This window comes from Mytilus californianus, unplaced genomic scaffold (assembly GCF_021869535.1).
Source record: "Mytilus californianus isolate M0D057914Y unplaced genomic scaffold, xbMytCali1.0.p SCAF_6, whole genome shotgun sequence".
Classification (NCBI taxonomy): domain Eukaryota; kingdom Metazoa; phylum Mollusca; class Bivalvia; order Mytilida; family Mytilidae; genus Mytilus; species Mytilus californianus.
Window position 1 is genome coordinate 60,654,202 of NW_026262712.1, and position 17,407 is coordinate 60,671,608.

The 17,407-nt window shown below is 33.5% G+C and overlaps 1 protein-coding gene across 1 annotated transcript in view; it reads left to right on the top strand.

The window, feature by feature from the left end:
- Window positions 1-10,154, top strand: part of LOC127706563 (uncharacterized) — a 31,081-nt gene extending 20,927 nt beyond the window's left edge. The window contains exons 3-5 of the mRNA XM_052211219.1: window positions 1,657-1,787; window positions 7,534-7,630; window positions 9,922-10,154. Coding sequence (XP_052067179.1) covers window positions 1,657-1,787; window positions 7,534-7,630; window positions 9,922-10,154 — 461 coding nt within the window. The remainder of the gene's footprint in view (window positions 1-1,656; window positions 1,788-7,533; window positions 7,631-9,921) is intronic.
- Window positions 10,155-17,407: the final 7,253 nt, after the last annotated feature.

A 17,407-nucleotide genomic window follows, 5' to 3' on the forward strand; every position in this document is an offset into this window, starting at 1 on the left:
TATAGATTCACGAGTTTAAACATCAGATAAACTGCAATTGTTGCATCTCTGTTATAGACACGGCCCAGTCTATGTTAGTGAGCCCTTTATATCAATTAGATGTAAAATACATTATTGAGTGTGGTATAAGGGATTTTGTCATCAAAATGAGATTAATCGGTGTTGAAGGAGGTGTTGTAGTCTCATTTGTATAGACAAATCAAGTTCAAGAGCAAAGTACTTTTATCCTTTAAAAGAATCCTATATGTGAAGTAGAAACCTGTGTGTTCGTTTTGCATTTTCATGGTGTTGTGTTCTGTTTACTCCAGCCTAAGTGATAATCTGCATTTGTAATAATTCGAAACTCGGCGATAATGTGGACTATATATACAATCATTTACCATAGGTCTGTTAAGATTCAATGTTTTTACATATCTGTCCCTGAAATAGTTCCTCCTTTCTAAATTTGATTATTCCATTTCTTTGTTTTTCCGACGAACCTTATATAGATTGTTTTCATTAAAGTTATTAATTAAAAGTTTAAACTTTCGAAAGGTACGGAATGCTTCCTAGTATCAAAGTTACGTCAGTATCTATGTATGGGGATATTTCTGTAGGGGGGAAGAATTGGTGCAGACGTCAGGTCGTGATTTTAAATCAATTCCAATTTATATAATGATTTAATCATAAATATATTTCAAATGAAAAACAGGACGCATTAAACATTTCCCATCTAACAGTAAAACAATTGACATCTGAACATGCTGAATTAGATGTAAGCGATATAAATCATTCATAATATTTAGTACCGATTATCAGGTTGTCTGCATATTGATATCGTAAAATATCAGCTGCGAGTCACAATATGAAGCTTTTTGTCGAGTGAGCGCAGCGAACGAGATAAAAAAGGCTCCATATTGTGTCGAGCAGCTGATATTTTACAGTATCAATATGCATACAACCAGATAATCGATTTATCGGGTTATATTTGCGTATTTTGCATGATAGAAACAAGTGTTTTCTTTGTTTCACTAGCAAACCGGAAGATAACTTTATAAGTTCGGGTCAAACTTATCAACGTCGTATCATATATTATGCGATATGTCCGGGTCAAAGTTATTACGGCCGGGTTAACGTATTTGGCGTCGAAAAGCCGTGATATGCAATTTTATCAAGAGTTGAGCAGAGTGAAACAGACAGAGGGACGACCAATAAGATAAAATATAAGTACGTAGTTTTCACAGACAACTAAACATGAGATGGATATGTATGATCCATTGACGTATATATGTCTATCCATTGTTTAATTATCTCCGTAAAATTGGACCCAATTGATCTAATTAACATTTCAAACAGTTACCTATACCAGCGGCACATCTGCGAATACCATTATACATGTTATATAAGAAGCGACCCCTATTATAATTCATGGATAGGGTCTCGAATGCCAATACTGTTACATTTCCATGTATAGTTTTTCTGCCATTTCGGTGAGAGATTCTGTTTTTTTTATATTTCATTTAAGCCAAAAGAATTTCGAAACCAGTCAGAACTAACTTTATTTATGTGATAATTTCACGATGACGTGTATAGTGTATGTAACCATGCGAAGCAAAAATGAATACTATACTGAATGTTTCATAAAATTATACTTATTATGTAATTTCTACATTTTAGAAAATATGCAAGTAGGAGATTGTACGGAATTGTTTGAATACAGACGCAAAAGTGGAATATATACAATATATCCTTCCAAGGCCGACGAGGGGGTAAAGGTGTTTTGCAACATGACAAACGGCGGCTGGACGGTATTATATACAACAAAATGTGGTAGAAAACCCCCATGAAATCAGTATCATTTTTCTGAAAGTCAAACATGTCAGATTCTTATCAGTATTCTTCCCAATATCGTTCATTTTTATAAGTTGATAAAGCAAAAACAGTTACAATGATATTTTTTTTCAAGTGGCCATGATTTGCTGTGAAATTTGTGTTTCTTTCTTTACGAAAGTAAATAGAAGCAGGAAAATTATATGAACCCAATTAACCATGAATATGAAAATAAGGAGATGTGGTATGATTGCCAACGAGACAACTATCCACCAAAGTTCAAATGAAATTGATGTAAGCAATTATAAGCAACCGTACGGCCTTCAACAATGAGAAAAACCTATTCCGTATAGTTGGCTATAAAAGGCCCCGACATGAAAAATATGAAAATAATTCAATCAAGAAAGCTAACGGCTTAATTTATAACAAAACAATTTACAAAAAAAAAAAAAAAAAAATAGAATGAAATAAATATGAACCAACGACAACAACTAAACTATTGAGTTTATAATTCTGTAATAACATGTATGATATTGTATAATGATAAATCCACTGTCAAGCCAAGACACGACGATAAGTCTTTTATATGCCTAGAAAACTGCATAAAAGAGACGAAAGATAAAAAAAGATCATAGAGAAGATAAGTCAAAGAGAAACTGACCACACGATGAGAAAACGATAGATAGCGAAAAGACAAATAAGTCCACAAACACTAGATAGAACATAATGACTGAGCAACACGAACCTACAAAACTGGAGGTGATCTAAGATGATATGGAAGAGTAAGCCGATCGGCAAATGCCATGTTTCTCTTTGTAAGTAAAATTTAGGGAATCAGTGTCATTTGGTGATGTCAAAATCAAGAACAAGAAAACCGGATTGTGGTTACGACAGTTTGGACATATCTGACACAGATATTTTATAAATGTCTACCATGTCAAGATGGCATCCGTAAAATCTTCGAAGGAATTACTTCAAGTTTTACCATATGAAACCTTCGGTGCAATTGCTTCCTTGCAAGAATCAGCCGTGTACCATGAACTTTGTGATAGGAAACACTAGATCTGGAATATGGTATCAACAGTGAGAGATATATACTCCATATGCAGGCGCTGCTGGAATGTTGCTACATAGCAATGAAAATGAAAGAGGATAAAATTCATTCTGTCGTAAAATTTAGTTCTCAACTAACCTTTATGTAAATTTCTAGATACAATTCTAGATATAAGACCGTATCTGTTGTATCCTTCATGCCAATGTATATGGTTTACACGCGTTCAACATAGTAACCAAATCTAGAATTATATAGTGAAAAGGGATACGCTACATAGCGGAACGTGATGGTAAAGGATTATTCTTTTCAGTATTTCTGGAAGATCCTGTATGATAGGAATAGCGACTGTTTCTTGAAAAGACGTCTTCCAATTGTGAAATAATGTTGTCAATAAAAAAAACTACTTTATGATGATGTCGGTTTCATGTATGTGAAGTAAGCAGCCGGTTCATTATTCGTTATTCGATATTCAATATCCAACCGGCTGCTAGCAGTCGGTTCGATATTCAAATTTCTTAGTTGAAAATAATAAAAATCGAAATATTCGATAACATTTAAAACATGATATTCATAGATAAAAGGAGTAAAAAGATATGTAGGAAATCGTTTTATGACCCCTTCAAGCTGTCGCAAATTCCCATTGTCCTGAAATATAAACCCTTATGTAAATCGCACATTTATGTTTATGAAATATAGATTTTTTTATCAATAAAATGCAATCAAAGTAGTACTTTTCTACATGTTATTTCTAGAAACAAAAACAAACGATCACTTTAGTAACATTTAAAAATATAAAAAGAAATAACGGAAAACCAATATAAAAGAAATTGTCACTTTTCAGTTAAAAATCGTCGAAAATTCAGATAAAAGGGCACAGGGCGATGGCTAGACCCCCCTGATCTCTCAATCTTCATAAAATTATGCAGAAAGTTAGTAAATATGTAAGACTCAGATCGACGTCCGGTCTCTAATCGACGTCCGTTCCTCAAATCGACGTCCAAATCTGACGTCACAATAGAATAACGTTCCAAATCGACGGCCAATTTTATGCCCCTCTAATCGACGTCTTTTTTTGTTGTTCTCAAATCGACGTCCGTTTAATGGATTTGTCGCAGTGAAATCACAACTTTATTAAAGGGTGGGTTGAACCTAAAACTCAAAAAGATGTTGAAAAAGATAAGTCCAACAAATAATACTTTTCAACAATTGGCTATACGTATTAATTCTTTTTATTGTTTGAGTCTGTATGCCGTCTTCTAGATGTCTTTCGATTATCTTTGTCTTTGACAAAACGAGACAGATATTATAAACACAGATCAATTCTAATATGACGTTTTTCTTTCACTTTGGAAACAAAGCCATGTTCTGATTCCAATAAAACATGGGCTGCACGTGATTGACATCACAATAGAAATTGCAACGTCAACAGAATATATGACTGGGTCATATAGATTGACATCATAATAGAAATTGAACAACGCCGCAATTAAAATAGACATTTGTGTTCGTATTGCTCGCAAGTAAATTAAATAAAATCATTCTAAATTTTAAGTACGTTTACACGTATCTGTTTTTAATCGTGAAACGGTTGATTTTCTATAACGTTTTGGCTTCATCAAATCAAAATGGAAGCATTTCAAACGCCTATTATAGGTCCGCTTCGAAGTTCTAAATTTTTCTATTAGAATCGAAATAGTTCTATCATGCCATGCTCTATACTCATTTTAACACGGGTAGGCATTATATTTGTCAACATTTTACACCTCGCTAACGCTGGGTATAACGATATTGACAAATGTAATGCCTACTCATGATAAACTGAACACAGAGCATGGCATGACAGAATTATTTCATAATTTAAAAAATAAATGATTGCATGAAATAAGACATCGCGATGAGAGTCTCCTCATCGATCGGACGTCGTTTTTGTGATTCATTACGTTACATCATGCAGGTTAAAATATTGGACACTGATTGGAGGAACGGACGTCGATTAGAGACCGGACGTCGATCTGAGTCTAACAAATATAAAGATACAAATGACACCAAAAGGAATTTGGGTAAACTTCTTGTCTTCTATGTTTACGGAGGGCTCAAAGTGCCAGTTTGATATTCAAAATATATAGTAAAAACCTACCAGAGACCGCTTAAATGACCATAAAATGAAATGATCTTTTAGCCTATGTATATATACAGATAGTATCAAAAGGATTTCCCAGAATAATGTCATCTCCGATATCTACGGAGGGCTTAAATTGTCACTTTTCAGCTAAAAATCGTCACAAATTTAGGTCAAAGAGCACAGAACGATGGCTAGACACTTACCCCTTGATCTTCAATTTTCATAAAATTATGCAGATAGTTAGTAAATATAAAGATACAAATGACAACAAAAGGAATTTGGGTAAACTTCTTGTCTTCTATGTTTACAGAGGGCTCAAAGTGCCAGTTTGATATTCAAAATATATAGTGAAAACCTACCAGAGACAGCTTAAATGACCGTGAGACCCTCCTGGTCTTTCAATGTCGATAAAAGTGAATGATCTTTTAGACTATATGTTTATATACAGATAGTATCAAAAGGATTTCCCAGAATAATGTCATCTCCGATATCTATAAAAACGTTGAAAACTCAGGTCAAAGGGCAGAGGGCGATGGCTAGACTCCCTGATCTCTCAATCTTCATAAAATTATGCAGATAGGTAGTTAACATATAGATACAAATGCCACCAAAATGAATTTGGGTAAACTTCTTATTATCTATATTTACGGAGGGCTCAAAAAGCCAGTTTGTCGAGACTTACCATTTACAATATTTAATTAAAGTTTAAGCTGTTCGCGAGAACAGTCAATAAGATGCATAAATTCATCAGGACAACTGATCAACCGGCATTAACGGTTCTTTGCAAAAGGTTAAGGTCAATGATCATAAAGTTCTTATCTTTAGAAACTGTACATTTTCCGTAATCATGTGACTACATATTTTCCAAAAATGTTTGTATTAACTATGAGTTGTAAAACTAACTAACTAATAAATATATGAATTCACTGGATAATTTCCCTGGTTATTCGGTGACTAATTCACAGGAATACTCGGCCAACTGCTGTAGGTCGAGTAAATTGTCATTACAGCAAAGAAAAGTGCAATAAAGATATTTTTAGCGAAAAAAAAAAACAAAGAAATTATATGTATAATACAATCAATGACAATCGTGCTGTATCAGCCATCCGTGATGATATCGATAGCAGTCACAGTTGCAAAGGCTTTATCACACCCCTAATCTGTATGACGTCACGTCATTGATATCATTCACGTTTGGAAAGGCTTTATCAAACCCATAATCTGCTTTACGTCGGATCACAACTCAAGCGAAAAACATCTACTTCGGGTATATACATGTACTCTTGAAGAACTCTTGGGATCATATTGGTGTCTCGGGTTGATACGAAGGTGATATCGAAAAAGCCATATGATATTCTCTATGTATCATAATTCTACTTCATCATGTTTCATTTCATAATTCATTTTTGTCGAGCCTGCAAAATTTATTCGCGAAAGCGAGACATAGCGATCCTAGATTCCGTCGTCAGCGTCGGCTTCGGCGTCGTCAACAATTAGGTTCAGTCTGTGGTTAAAATTTTTTTAGTCATCAATAACTTTGTCAAAGCTACATGGAATTTTATGAAATTCGGACAGAAGCTTGTTTATGACTACAATATTGTATCCAAAGCAAAATTTTGAAAATATTTATTTTATTTTTCCATCTTTTACTTAGTTTTTTTTACAGTTTACATCCATATTAAGTCTGAGGTTAAAGTTTTTCAGTCATCAATTACTTTTTCAAACTATCACGGAATTTTATAAAATTTGGACAGGAGCTTGTTTATGACAAAAGACAGTATCCAGAGCTTAGTTTTAAAAACATTGGTTTTATTTTTCTGATAAATGGACTTAGTTTTTTTTTGCAGTTAACATTGAGATATAGTCTGGGGTTAAAGTTTGTTACACATCAATTACTTTGTCAAAACTTCGTAGAGTTCATGAAACTATGACAGAAGCTTTTTAATGATTAATAGATAATGTCTGAAGCAAAACTTTGAATATATATTTTTTTTCATTTTTAGTATTTTCCTGATAGACGGACTTCGTTTTTTACAGTTATCATTTACAGACAGTCTGGGATTAAATATTTGTGACATGATAAATTTGTATGGATTGTTATGAAACTTGGACAGGAGTTAATCTTCAAGACCAAGAAAGAGCATCAAAAGAAAATGTTTGATTTTTTAAAAATTCTGTATTTTACTGATAAATGGACTCACTTTTTAAGTCAGTATTACACTTTTACACTGACAGCAGCAATCACAGACGAAACACAGAGTTCCGCGGAATCCCTTATGGGTTTTTATGGTATTAACTCAAAGAACGTTAGTTCTTTTCAAGAATTTTAATGAATGTGGAATGTGAAGGTAGTTTTACATGTTTTATAGGGTTCCAACATAAACATGCTATAACAATACCGGTACAGTTAAACAAATGGTGACCCCTCTATCAATTTTTTGTCTTTACATAACACGAAATTAATATTTCAATTTCAAGCTTTTAATTATTTCTTAATTACATAAAATATATTAATCTAATGTTTAGTTATAAAGATAAATACTTATAGGTTATCCAAAGAAGAATAGATGGAGAAGAAAACTTTCATAGGAACTGGGTTGAGTATGAAAATGGCTTTGGTGAACTTCAGTATGAGTTTTGGCTTGGTGAGTATTCTTTGCTTCAAATATATGTTTATGTACGTTTTTTTCAAATTCTACAAAACTGTTGTAGATCATTTTTTTTCTTTCGGAGAGAATTATCGACCTTTGGTAGGACAACTAGCTGATCAAAGATAGAGTAGAACGCACCTGTTACGTGCGGGGTTTAAGCTCATATCCTCATGGTTGACAGTTTAGTTATACTGTAGATAAAATGCTTAGTCCACTTATCTGCAACCGAGGCCCAACACAAGAAAGAAGAATGCTTTCTACAGCAGGAATTTTCCTCATTTAGTTAAAACAACAGTTAATTATCAACTTTTTCAAAACTCATAAAACTGTTGAAAATAAATAAAATCAGAAGACATCGCATGAACTCCAATCATAGCTATACAGGGCCCAACACAAGAAAGAAGAATGCTTTCTACAGCAGGAATTTCCTTCATTTAGTTAAAACAACAGTTAATTATCAACTTTTTCAAAACTCATAAAACTGTTGAAAATAAATAAAATCAGAAGAAATCGCATGAACTCCAATCATAGTTAGACAGGATAAGCTTCTAACTAGAAGCTTATATAATGTATAATCATTGTTTATTGATGACACATCATAGTTTGCATGTGTGTAGCACATGTTTGGTACTGACATGCCTCTGGCTGCATGATCACTCCTTATTTGGTTATAAGGCAAAGGAGTGATACATACCCTTCTCAAATGTCCCCAGGATGCTAGGTTGTTGTTCATTTTGAGTTTTGCTGCTGACAGGGAAAGTCATACATTAGTTATCCTAAAGTTACAAAATATTGTTTTCAAGTATAATATTAACTAGGTGTTAATATCCATATGTTATTGCAATATTCAGTTTTTGGACATTTGCGTTTATCTTCATATATGTGAGTACGAACTAAAAGAAACTTTCGATATTGGACATTTGCGATTATCTTACTAAAAGAAAATTTGTGTTGTAAAATTGCTATATTTAACATTCACTTTCACTTAGCAATTTCAAAGAACATTTTCGTAACTGTTACAAAGATATTGAACTTTTAATAATTATGGCTTCCAGACGAAATTCAAGAAATCAACCGTATTCAAATAGATATTTGGACTTAAATAATCCAGACAATTGGACGTCACAGCAACTTAGATAAAACTGCAGCAGTTGGGGATTGTTGTACCCAAAAATGTTGCTAAAACCGTTCTTAAACAATTTTATTTATAAAATAAAGATCGCCAAAATAGCAACGGTAATGTCGCCCAGAACGAGGAACATGTTAGTGATCCAGAACATGTCGTGCTGAATCCTATAGCACAAAACTCCGAGAGTGCCTCAGCCTCAGCGTGTGCCTCAGACAGTACCGCGAATGTGACCGACGGATTGCGTAATCCAACAGCTGATGAAAGTAGTTCGCGGAGCGATGTCAACGATTCAACCGGAAGTGCGTAGTTCGACAGCGTCGGTGGCAACGACATGGCTGCCATTATCCAGTGTCGCAGTCTGTAGCACAATGAGCCTCAGGTCTCCAACAGACAGTCAGCCTTATCGCCAACCAAAAAAGTACAGAAAGCGGTCCTGCAAAGAAATTTGATCTAGCGCAGTGGTACCAGAATAGAAATATGGAGGACGTACCACTAGCCGTGCACCGCCCACCACTGCCACTATCAACAACACCATCTCTTGGATACTTGTCCACAATTATGTGTGGTGCCTATCCAGACCGTCGGGATGAATTAGATGCCTATGAAGCTGACATTATTAACATTAATAATTTCTATGGCCCAAAATTTTATGACTATCTTTTTTTACAGCAAAGGCAGCATCACTTCTGCGGGAAAGGCATGTTAAGGTCGATTGGAGCCTTCGTGATCGTGACATCCTTTCTTTGATAACAGCAGGATCCTCAGTAAATGTGTGTAAAATCTGTAATTTAATTGATCATGCTACACAATACTGCCCATTGCAATCATCAGTCCAGGTTGAAAATTCCTCTTCAAGATCAAATTCATCTAGCTAGCAACCTACAATCCGTAGACAAGGAAGGTCGTTCAAGAGTATTTCATGAAGGTCGGGAAATGTGCAATAATTTCAATAATCCTAAAGGTTGTTATAGGAAAGTGTGTTATCTCCTCCACCAGTGTACAAAATGTCGTGCAACAGGCCATGGTGCCGCAACCTGTAGGAAATCGAATAGCAATGTGCCTGTTCATTCTTCAACATCTTCAGTGTCCTCCAAGGGAAATAAATTGGAGAAACCAAATTCAGGATGACTATCCAAGGAAAAGTTCTTTTGTGAAGCTTCAACACCAATAAATATTGATAAATTGGAGGAAGAGTTATCATCACATCCTGATAAAAATTTTGCATTATATCTATGTAATGGTCTGAGACAAGGTTTTGATTGTTTAGTTCAAGGGGAAATTTCAGAATCTAAAGAGTGTAAAAATGATTTTTCTGCAAGATCTCAGGTTTTAGTTGTATCAGAGTTAATTACTAAAGGAAAATACTCTGGGAAGAAACGTTTGAATTAAGATCTTTCATCTACACATGACAATGACAGTTTTCTAAGTATTAATGACATGATTGATAAAAAAGAATGTTCCATGTCGTATGTTAAAATTGATGATGCTATAAGAATTATTCTAAAATTAGAAAGGAACAGTACACTTTGTAAATATGACATATCCGACGCGTTCAAAATTTGTCCTTACTTGCCATCCCAGTGGCCTTTATTTTGTTTCAAATGGCAGTCTTTTTATTATTATTATGTAAGATTATCTTTTGGCTGCCGGTCTAGTCCTAAAACTTTTGACACAGTGTCACAGGCAATTTGCCATATCGCAGAGAAAAATTATAAGATTAAGAACATTTTACATCTACTTGATGATTTTCTTACTATTGATCACCCAAGTGAAGATGGTGAAAGAAGCATGGCTATAATGATGACCATTTTTAAACGTTTAAATATTCCAATAGCCAAACACAAGACTGAAGGACCAGTTACTTGTCTAGAGTATTTAGATATTATTTTAGATTCAAACAAAATGGAAGCAAGACTTCCAAATATTAAAGTACAGAGAATATGTGAGTTTATTTCTAAATTGTTGTCATAATCATCTTGTACAAAGAGACAGTTATTACAGTTGTTAGGACATTTTAATTTTGCCACAAGAGTTATTTTACCTGGCAGATCATTTCTGTCGTACCTAATTTATTTGTCAACTACTGTTAAACATTTAAATAAATTTGTACATTTAACTAAAGAATGTAAGGTAGATTTAGAATTTTGGTTGAGATTTTTGTCAAACTGGAATGATATCACTATGTTTCATGATTGTTATTTCACTTCCAGTTATGACTTTGAATTATATACAGATGCTGCTTCTACAATAGGCTTTGGGGGATATTTTCAAGGCAAATGGTTCTCTTCATATTGGCCAGTTAATTTACCTACTTTAACTGAAAATTTGTCAATGGCTTTCCTTGAGTTATACCCTATTGTAGTAGCAGCATTGTTATAGGGCCACCTCTGGCCCTGTAAAAAGATATTATTTTGGTGTGATAATGAAGCTACTGTTGCTATTGTCAGAAAGGGACGCTCTAAATGTTTAGAAATCATAAAACTTATGCGTCAACTAACATGGTGTGCAGCTAAGTTTAATTTTCATTTTAGTGCTAAACATGTACCTGGTCATATAAACCAAATTTCTGATGCTTTGTCTCGTTTTCAGATGACTCGCTTCCGAAAACTGGCTCCACAGGCAAAGCAGCACTCTCATATATGCCCAAGTGTGTCAGAAGTAATGTGGTCTTAACAAACACAGTAAAAAAACTATGGTATAATGCAGTAGCTATGAGGATAAGAGCTGTTTATGAGACAGGATATAACCATTTCAAAACATTTTTACTTTTAAATGGGGTCAACCTGAATGGAAACAAATTACCTGCCATATCTGAAGAAATTTTATTTTATTTCGTTGGTCATTGTTTTCAAATTCTGAAATTACAATATTCTACTATTAAGCTGTATATTTGTGGTATTAGATACATGTGCCTCAAGGACGATATTCCCTCACCCTTTCAATCATCAGACAGAGACCACAAATCAATGGTTCGACTCTCTTTATTTCTAAAGTCGGTTAAACGTTCACAAAAACAGTCAGTCAGGCCAAGAAATCCAATTTACTTCTGACATACTAAAGCAAATGTGTGTTAAACTGAAGAGAGTTTTTTTTTCAGAATTTATAGACTTAATGTTTGAAACTGTTTGTATTGTAGCATTTCATGGTTTTTTACGTTGTGGTGAATTTACTGTAGATAATGCATCTAACTTTGATTCAGAATCTAATTTATGTGTTTCTGATGTTACATTTTATGAAGATTTTGTAATTCTTCACCTAAAGCAGTCAAAAACAGACCCTTTTAGGAAAGGCATTGACATACAATTGCATAGGCTAAATAATATCCTATGCCCTTATACAACTTTAAAGAACTACTTACAATTAAGATCAGTTAAAGGAAAATGTGCACTTTCAGATCCATTGTTCATTGATGAAAATTTTTCAGCTTTAGAAAGAAAATATTTTATTACAAATTTAAAAATTTTATTAGAAGCCTGTGGATACCAATCCGCCCTATATAATGGACATTCTTTTCGTATAGGTGCAGCAACCAGTGCTGGTAAAGCTTATATTGAAGATCACTTAATTAAAAAATTGGGTAGATGGAGATCTGATAGTTATTGTCGTTATGTTAGAACAGATAAATCTTCTATTAAGAACGCATAGCAACAAATTTGTAACAGTTACATTTTTTTTTTACAGTTATATGTATATTATGTATGTATATATATATATATAAATCTATGTAGCACTAAGATTACATGTTAACTCTTACACATTTTATTTTCATGAATTAGTCAGTTGTGTGTTTCATTAAAATATGTGCAGCTTAAATTGTGTTTAATAGAATTCCACAGTGTGTAGTTGAAGGTTTCATTCCTTAAAACCCAATTTTCCCATTTATTACCTTGGGGGTCACTCAGCTATTTCACACCTGACTTTTTGGACCCTTTCGAAATTGACCACTGGTCTAATTTCTCATTTCCCCCAAGTCATTAAATGTAATACATCTACATTTATTTCTCTCTCCACCGTCAATCTAACCCCCTTTTATCGTAGCCACCTGCTATGAGATGGAGCAACGCTTCATCCCCTTATAGGAACTCATCTGGTTCCGGTTGGTTGACGGAGTGTCAATGTCCATGGAGCTTGGTCCATCTATACCAAGTGTCGTCGACAGGGCCTGGAGCTAAATTTCCCTTTGCTGAGTACTTGACTCCCAAGGGCCAAATTATTTATATATTTTATTAATAAAAAATAGAAATTAAATAATCTTGTTGTCAGCAGCAAACTCATTGATATACTATTTGGTTATACTGTTTCAATCTTATAGGAATGTCCAAGTCTGAAGGTCATGTTTATTGTCAAGGTTGTCAACACTGCAGGAGTATGTTAAGAAATAAGTTACAAATACAGGGTATAAAAGAATACCAGAGAACACCTAAACAAGAGAGCTACAAATACAGGGTATAAAAGAATACCAGAGAACACCTAAACCAGAGAGCTACAAATACAGGGTATAAAAGAATCACCAAGAACACCTTTCAAAAAGAGGAGTTCTAACAAAGTCACAGTTTACTTAATCATAAGGAACACCTAAACAAGAATCAACTAACTAAACAAGGTACATGAATCGTTATCGATAAACCACAGAAAATAGAATACAGACTTAACAATGAATAAAGTCATTACTTGCTGTATCCGTCGTATCGTCAATGTCATAGTTACTACTGTTAAGTCATGGATTTCAGCCCTCCTGTCATATACCTAAGTCCCTGGAGTCATAGAATAAAATTAAAATAGTTGCGTATTACGTCAAAGTGTAAATATACCGTACAACGTTTTTTGTTCGCGTGTGTTTTATTTTCGCTATGTTTGCGGCAGATAAAAACCCGCGAAAATTTGACGCAGAGTAAATTGATCTGCATATTCCAAGATTCATCGTTGTTTCAAAGTTTCATACATTATATATACAATTAATTATCGAGTTTTCACAACATTAATATTTAAACTCTTTTCATTTTAAAAGTGGTTTAACATACTATTAAAAAAAAAGACTTCTGTGTTGATCGACAATTCACAAGAATGTGCATATTAATTCAGAATACTAGTATAGCAAAGTGTTCTCGACCAATCAAATTGTAGGATTTGGTGTTTCTTAATTGTGAAAAATGAATGTAAATTATGTTTTTAGTAAGGATTTATCCTACTGTTTAGGCCTATTTACAGTTCAAAGCAAAGATTTTATATAAATGAGTTACAAATGCCCCGAAGCACATTTATCAGCTTGGAAGTATTAGTGATTGAAACTGACAAAAAGTTGAATTATAAAACAACAAAATAAAAAAAATTGCAGAAGCAAATTTATTAGAGTGATAGGAATTCTGATTGAAATCTATTAAAAGATTTTTGAAACTAAAAAAAATAGATTGAGGTTTAAGTGAAAATAAAGAAACTGCAACACTCTGACTCAAAATTCAAAAACAGAAATAAATCTCATAAAACCTAAACATCTAGATAATAAGTTACCAAAACTAAACTTACTAAATCCGCACTTGGTAAGAATACCTGTTTCAAATTTTCCAATACATTAATAGCTGAAAGTAAAAATTTCCCGAGATATAGATTATTTCTTTAATTTTCATTTAAAATTGAATGTTTCAACAACAGTCACTTACCTCAGACAACCTCACAAAACGGAAAAGTATTTGATGTACAGAGGGACATTGGATGTGGAATAAAATATAGCTGCAGCTCAAATTTGAATTTATTGATTTGAACTATGAATACACAAAAGTTAAGTCTTTGTTAAAGGAATAGACGATTAACATTCATACTCACTATTAGGAAACATATACACTCTCTACTAATCTGTACTGTTAAATCATCAAGTGTCTAAAACATAACTTATTATATTTTCCCCAAAATGATGCATTCCGTGCATCACCCAGACTAGTTAATAATATGAAATGCATATATGAGCTGAACTGACCATGAATTTATTTCTTGATTCAAATTTATTCAGAAGTCATTTGAGCCGTTAGCAATTTAAAATATTTTTACGTTTGTAAGAGAATAATAATCCCTTTCTTCATGATAAGTACTCGCAAACGCTTGTACTGAATCATATAAAAAGGGAATATCATTCTCTTACATATACTAAGATCTCTATGTTCATAATAATTAAATTGGTTAATCAAACATGTCATACCTTTTAATAACACATAAATCAGGGACTGTTCATAAATGTTAGTTAAAGACTTTCAATTGATTGTTGTCCAAACCCAACATTTTCGAACAATGTAAAAACCAAAAAACAGTGAAGTTAAATCACAGTTACACAGATATTTGCATAAATATGCATTAGAAATACTCTTTCATACCATTACAAAAAAGATCATAACATTCAATTTTAGTATGCCGCATTGTGCATGATTTACTTTCCTTGAATATTGTCCGAATTATGTGTGTTTTAATTTCTGATACTCGTATTTATTTGTCATCGATTCTCTCTATTATTCAAGCTTATGTTGCGTTCATCTAAGTACACTACAGTGATTTTTCGAGTGTATTTCCCGAAAAGCGAAAATAAAACCGAGTGAACAAGTGACTATTTTGCCACAAAAAAAAAAAAACCCCAAAAAAAAACCCGATAAATAATATTTGATTTTTGATTTAAATAAATCGTTTACAATATTTCGTCCATAAGTGAACAGATCACTAAAGACGGGGATATATTCACACAAATTCCATGATTTATGTCATATGTTTTACTAACAGCAATCTAGTTAAATGCAATTTTATCTAGTCCTATTACATAATGACTAACTCTCAAGATGATACTAAATATCTTTGCCATCTATATATGTTTATATTCTTTATCAAGGTAACAAATACCTACATCTTCTAACCACCAGTGGAAAATATAAACTACGGGTGGAACTAGTTCACAACAACGGCACAAACGTTTTTGCTGAGTACCAGAACTTTAAAGTAGAAGATGCAGCATCAAAGTATCGAATTGTAGTAAATGGATACAGTGGATATGCAGGTCGGTCATATGATTCCCTTGTAAACATCGATAATAAGATACAAAATTGTATACGCTAAATTTTCTTCTGAAGACCCAATTTAAATGATCTTTAGTCATTTGTTGCTGTGTGTCATATTTGTTCTCATAAATCAGGCCGTAGGTTTTCTCGTTTGAATTGTTTTACATTTTATCATGTCGTTGTCTTTTATAACCGACTATACTGTATTAGTTTTTATCATTGCAGGAAGTCGGACGGTGACCTATAGTTGCTTATTTCTCTTCATTTTGGTATCTGTTGGATTATTGTATCATTGGCAATCAAATCACATATCTTTATTTTCATATGAATGATATTATTCAGCAGCCTTATTAAATTACTAAAAATGCTTTAATATCTTAAACTTAAACATCAAATATACTTTTCTATCACTTCCATTGGTGTCCTTGGGAAGCATGGTAATATCATTTGTTGCAACTGCGCTTTGACCTAGCTTTCAGTAACTGCTAGTTCTCGTGGACCGGTACTTTATGTCATTTGTCTTTTTGTTAGTAGTTTTCCTATAGTGTTTGACAACGACATAAGAAGTCAAGACTTTTCCAACAACTTTTTACAATTTCTTCATATAATATGCGTTTATACAACTGTCTCAGATTAAGGATGAAAGTTGAGCGCTCACAAATATGTTTAACTTCGCCTCATTATCATTTTAGCGATATTTTTCAACATTGCCATATAAGCGGGAGATTTACCTAGCCATAAAACCAGGTTCAATCCGCCATTTTTTCTTAAAATGTCCTGTACCAAGTCAGGAATATGGCAATTGTTATTTAATAGTCCGTTTCTATGTATGTTGGCGTTTGTTTTTGTTACAGTTTAGTGTTTCTATTGTTCCGTTGTTTTCCTCTTATAGTTGGTGTGTTTCCCTCGGTTTAGTTTGTAACCCGGATTTGTTTTCTCTTAATCGATTTATGGCTTTTGAACAGCGGTATACTACTGTTGCCTTTATCTTTATGTGCCTATCTGAAACCGGAAGCCTGTAGTCCTATGGTAGTTGTTTGTTACTTTCTGCAATAATTGTTTTTCGGTTTTTTGTTGTAGTTCAAATCAGGCAATCAGTAATCTCTTTTGAATTGTTTCACTGCTTGTCCTCCCTGAGCCTTTTGAAGCTTACTAAACGGAATGGGGTTTTACTCACTGTTGAAGGTCGTACGATGATCTGCAGTTATTCGCTCTCCTGTTTAATTGTCTTTAGTGGATAGTTCTTATATTAAAGTATCTCCTATTTCATTTAATTAAGTAGTGATTAAAAGAAAAAGGTTATGATGTTCGATCTGTAGGTGGGGATTCTTTGCAGCAAGTACTTATTTTAAAACTGTGAAAGTTATATTCCAGCAACGCCTGTATACGGAGTATATATTTCCCAGTTGATACAATATTTCAGGGCTTGTATTTCCTATCATGTTTTCCTTGATAGAGGGTTACTGCTCACAAGGAAGCTATTAAACCAAGAGTTCCAAGTGGTGAAGTTGCAATCGTCCTTTCGTAAAGTTTACGGACGCCATCACGAGTTGTTTGACCGTTATGGAATATCGGTTTCACAGATGATAGCGGATATGTTCCAATTGTCTT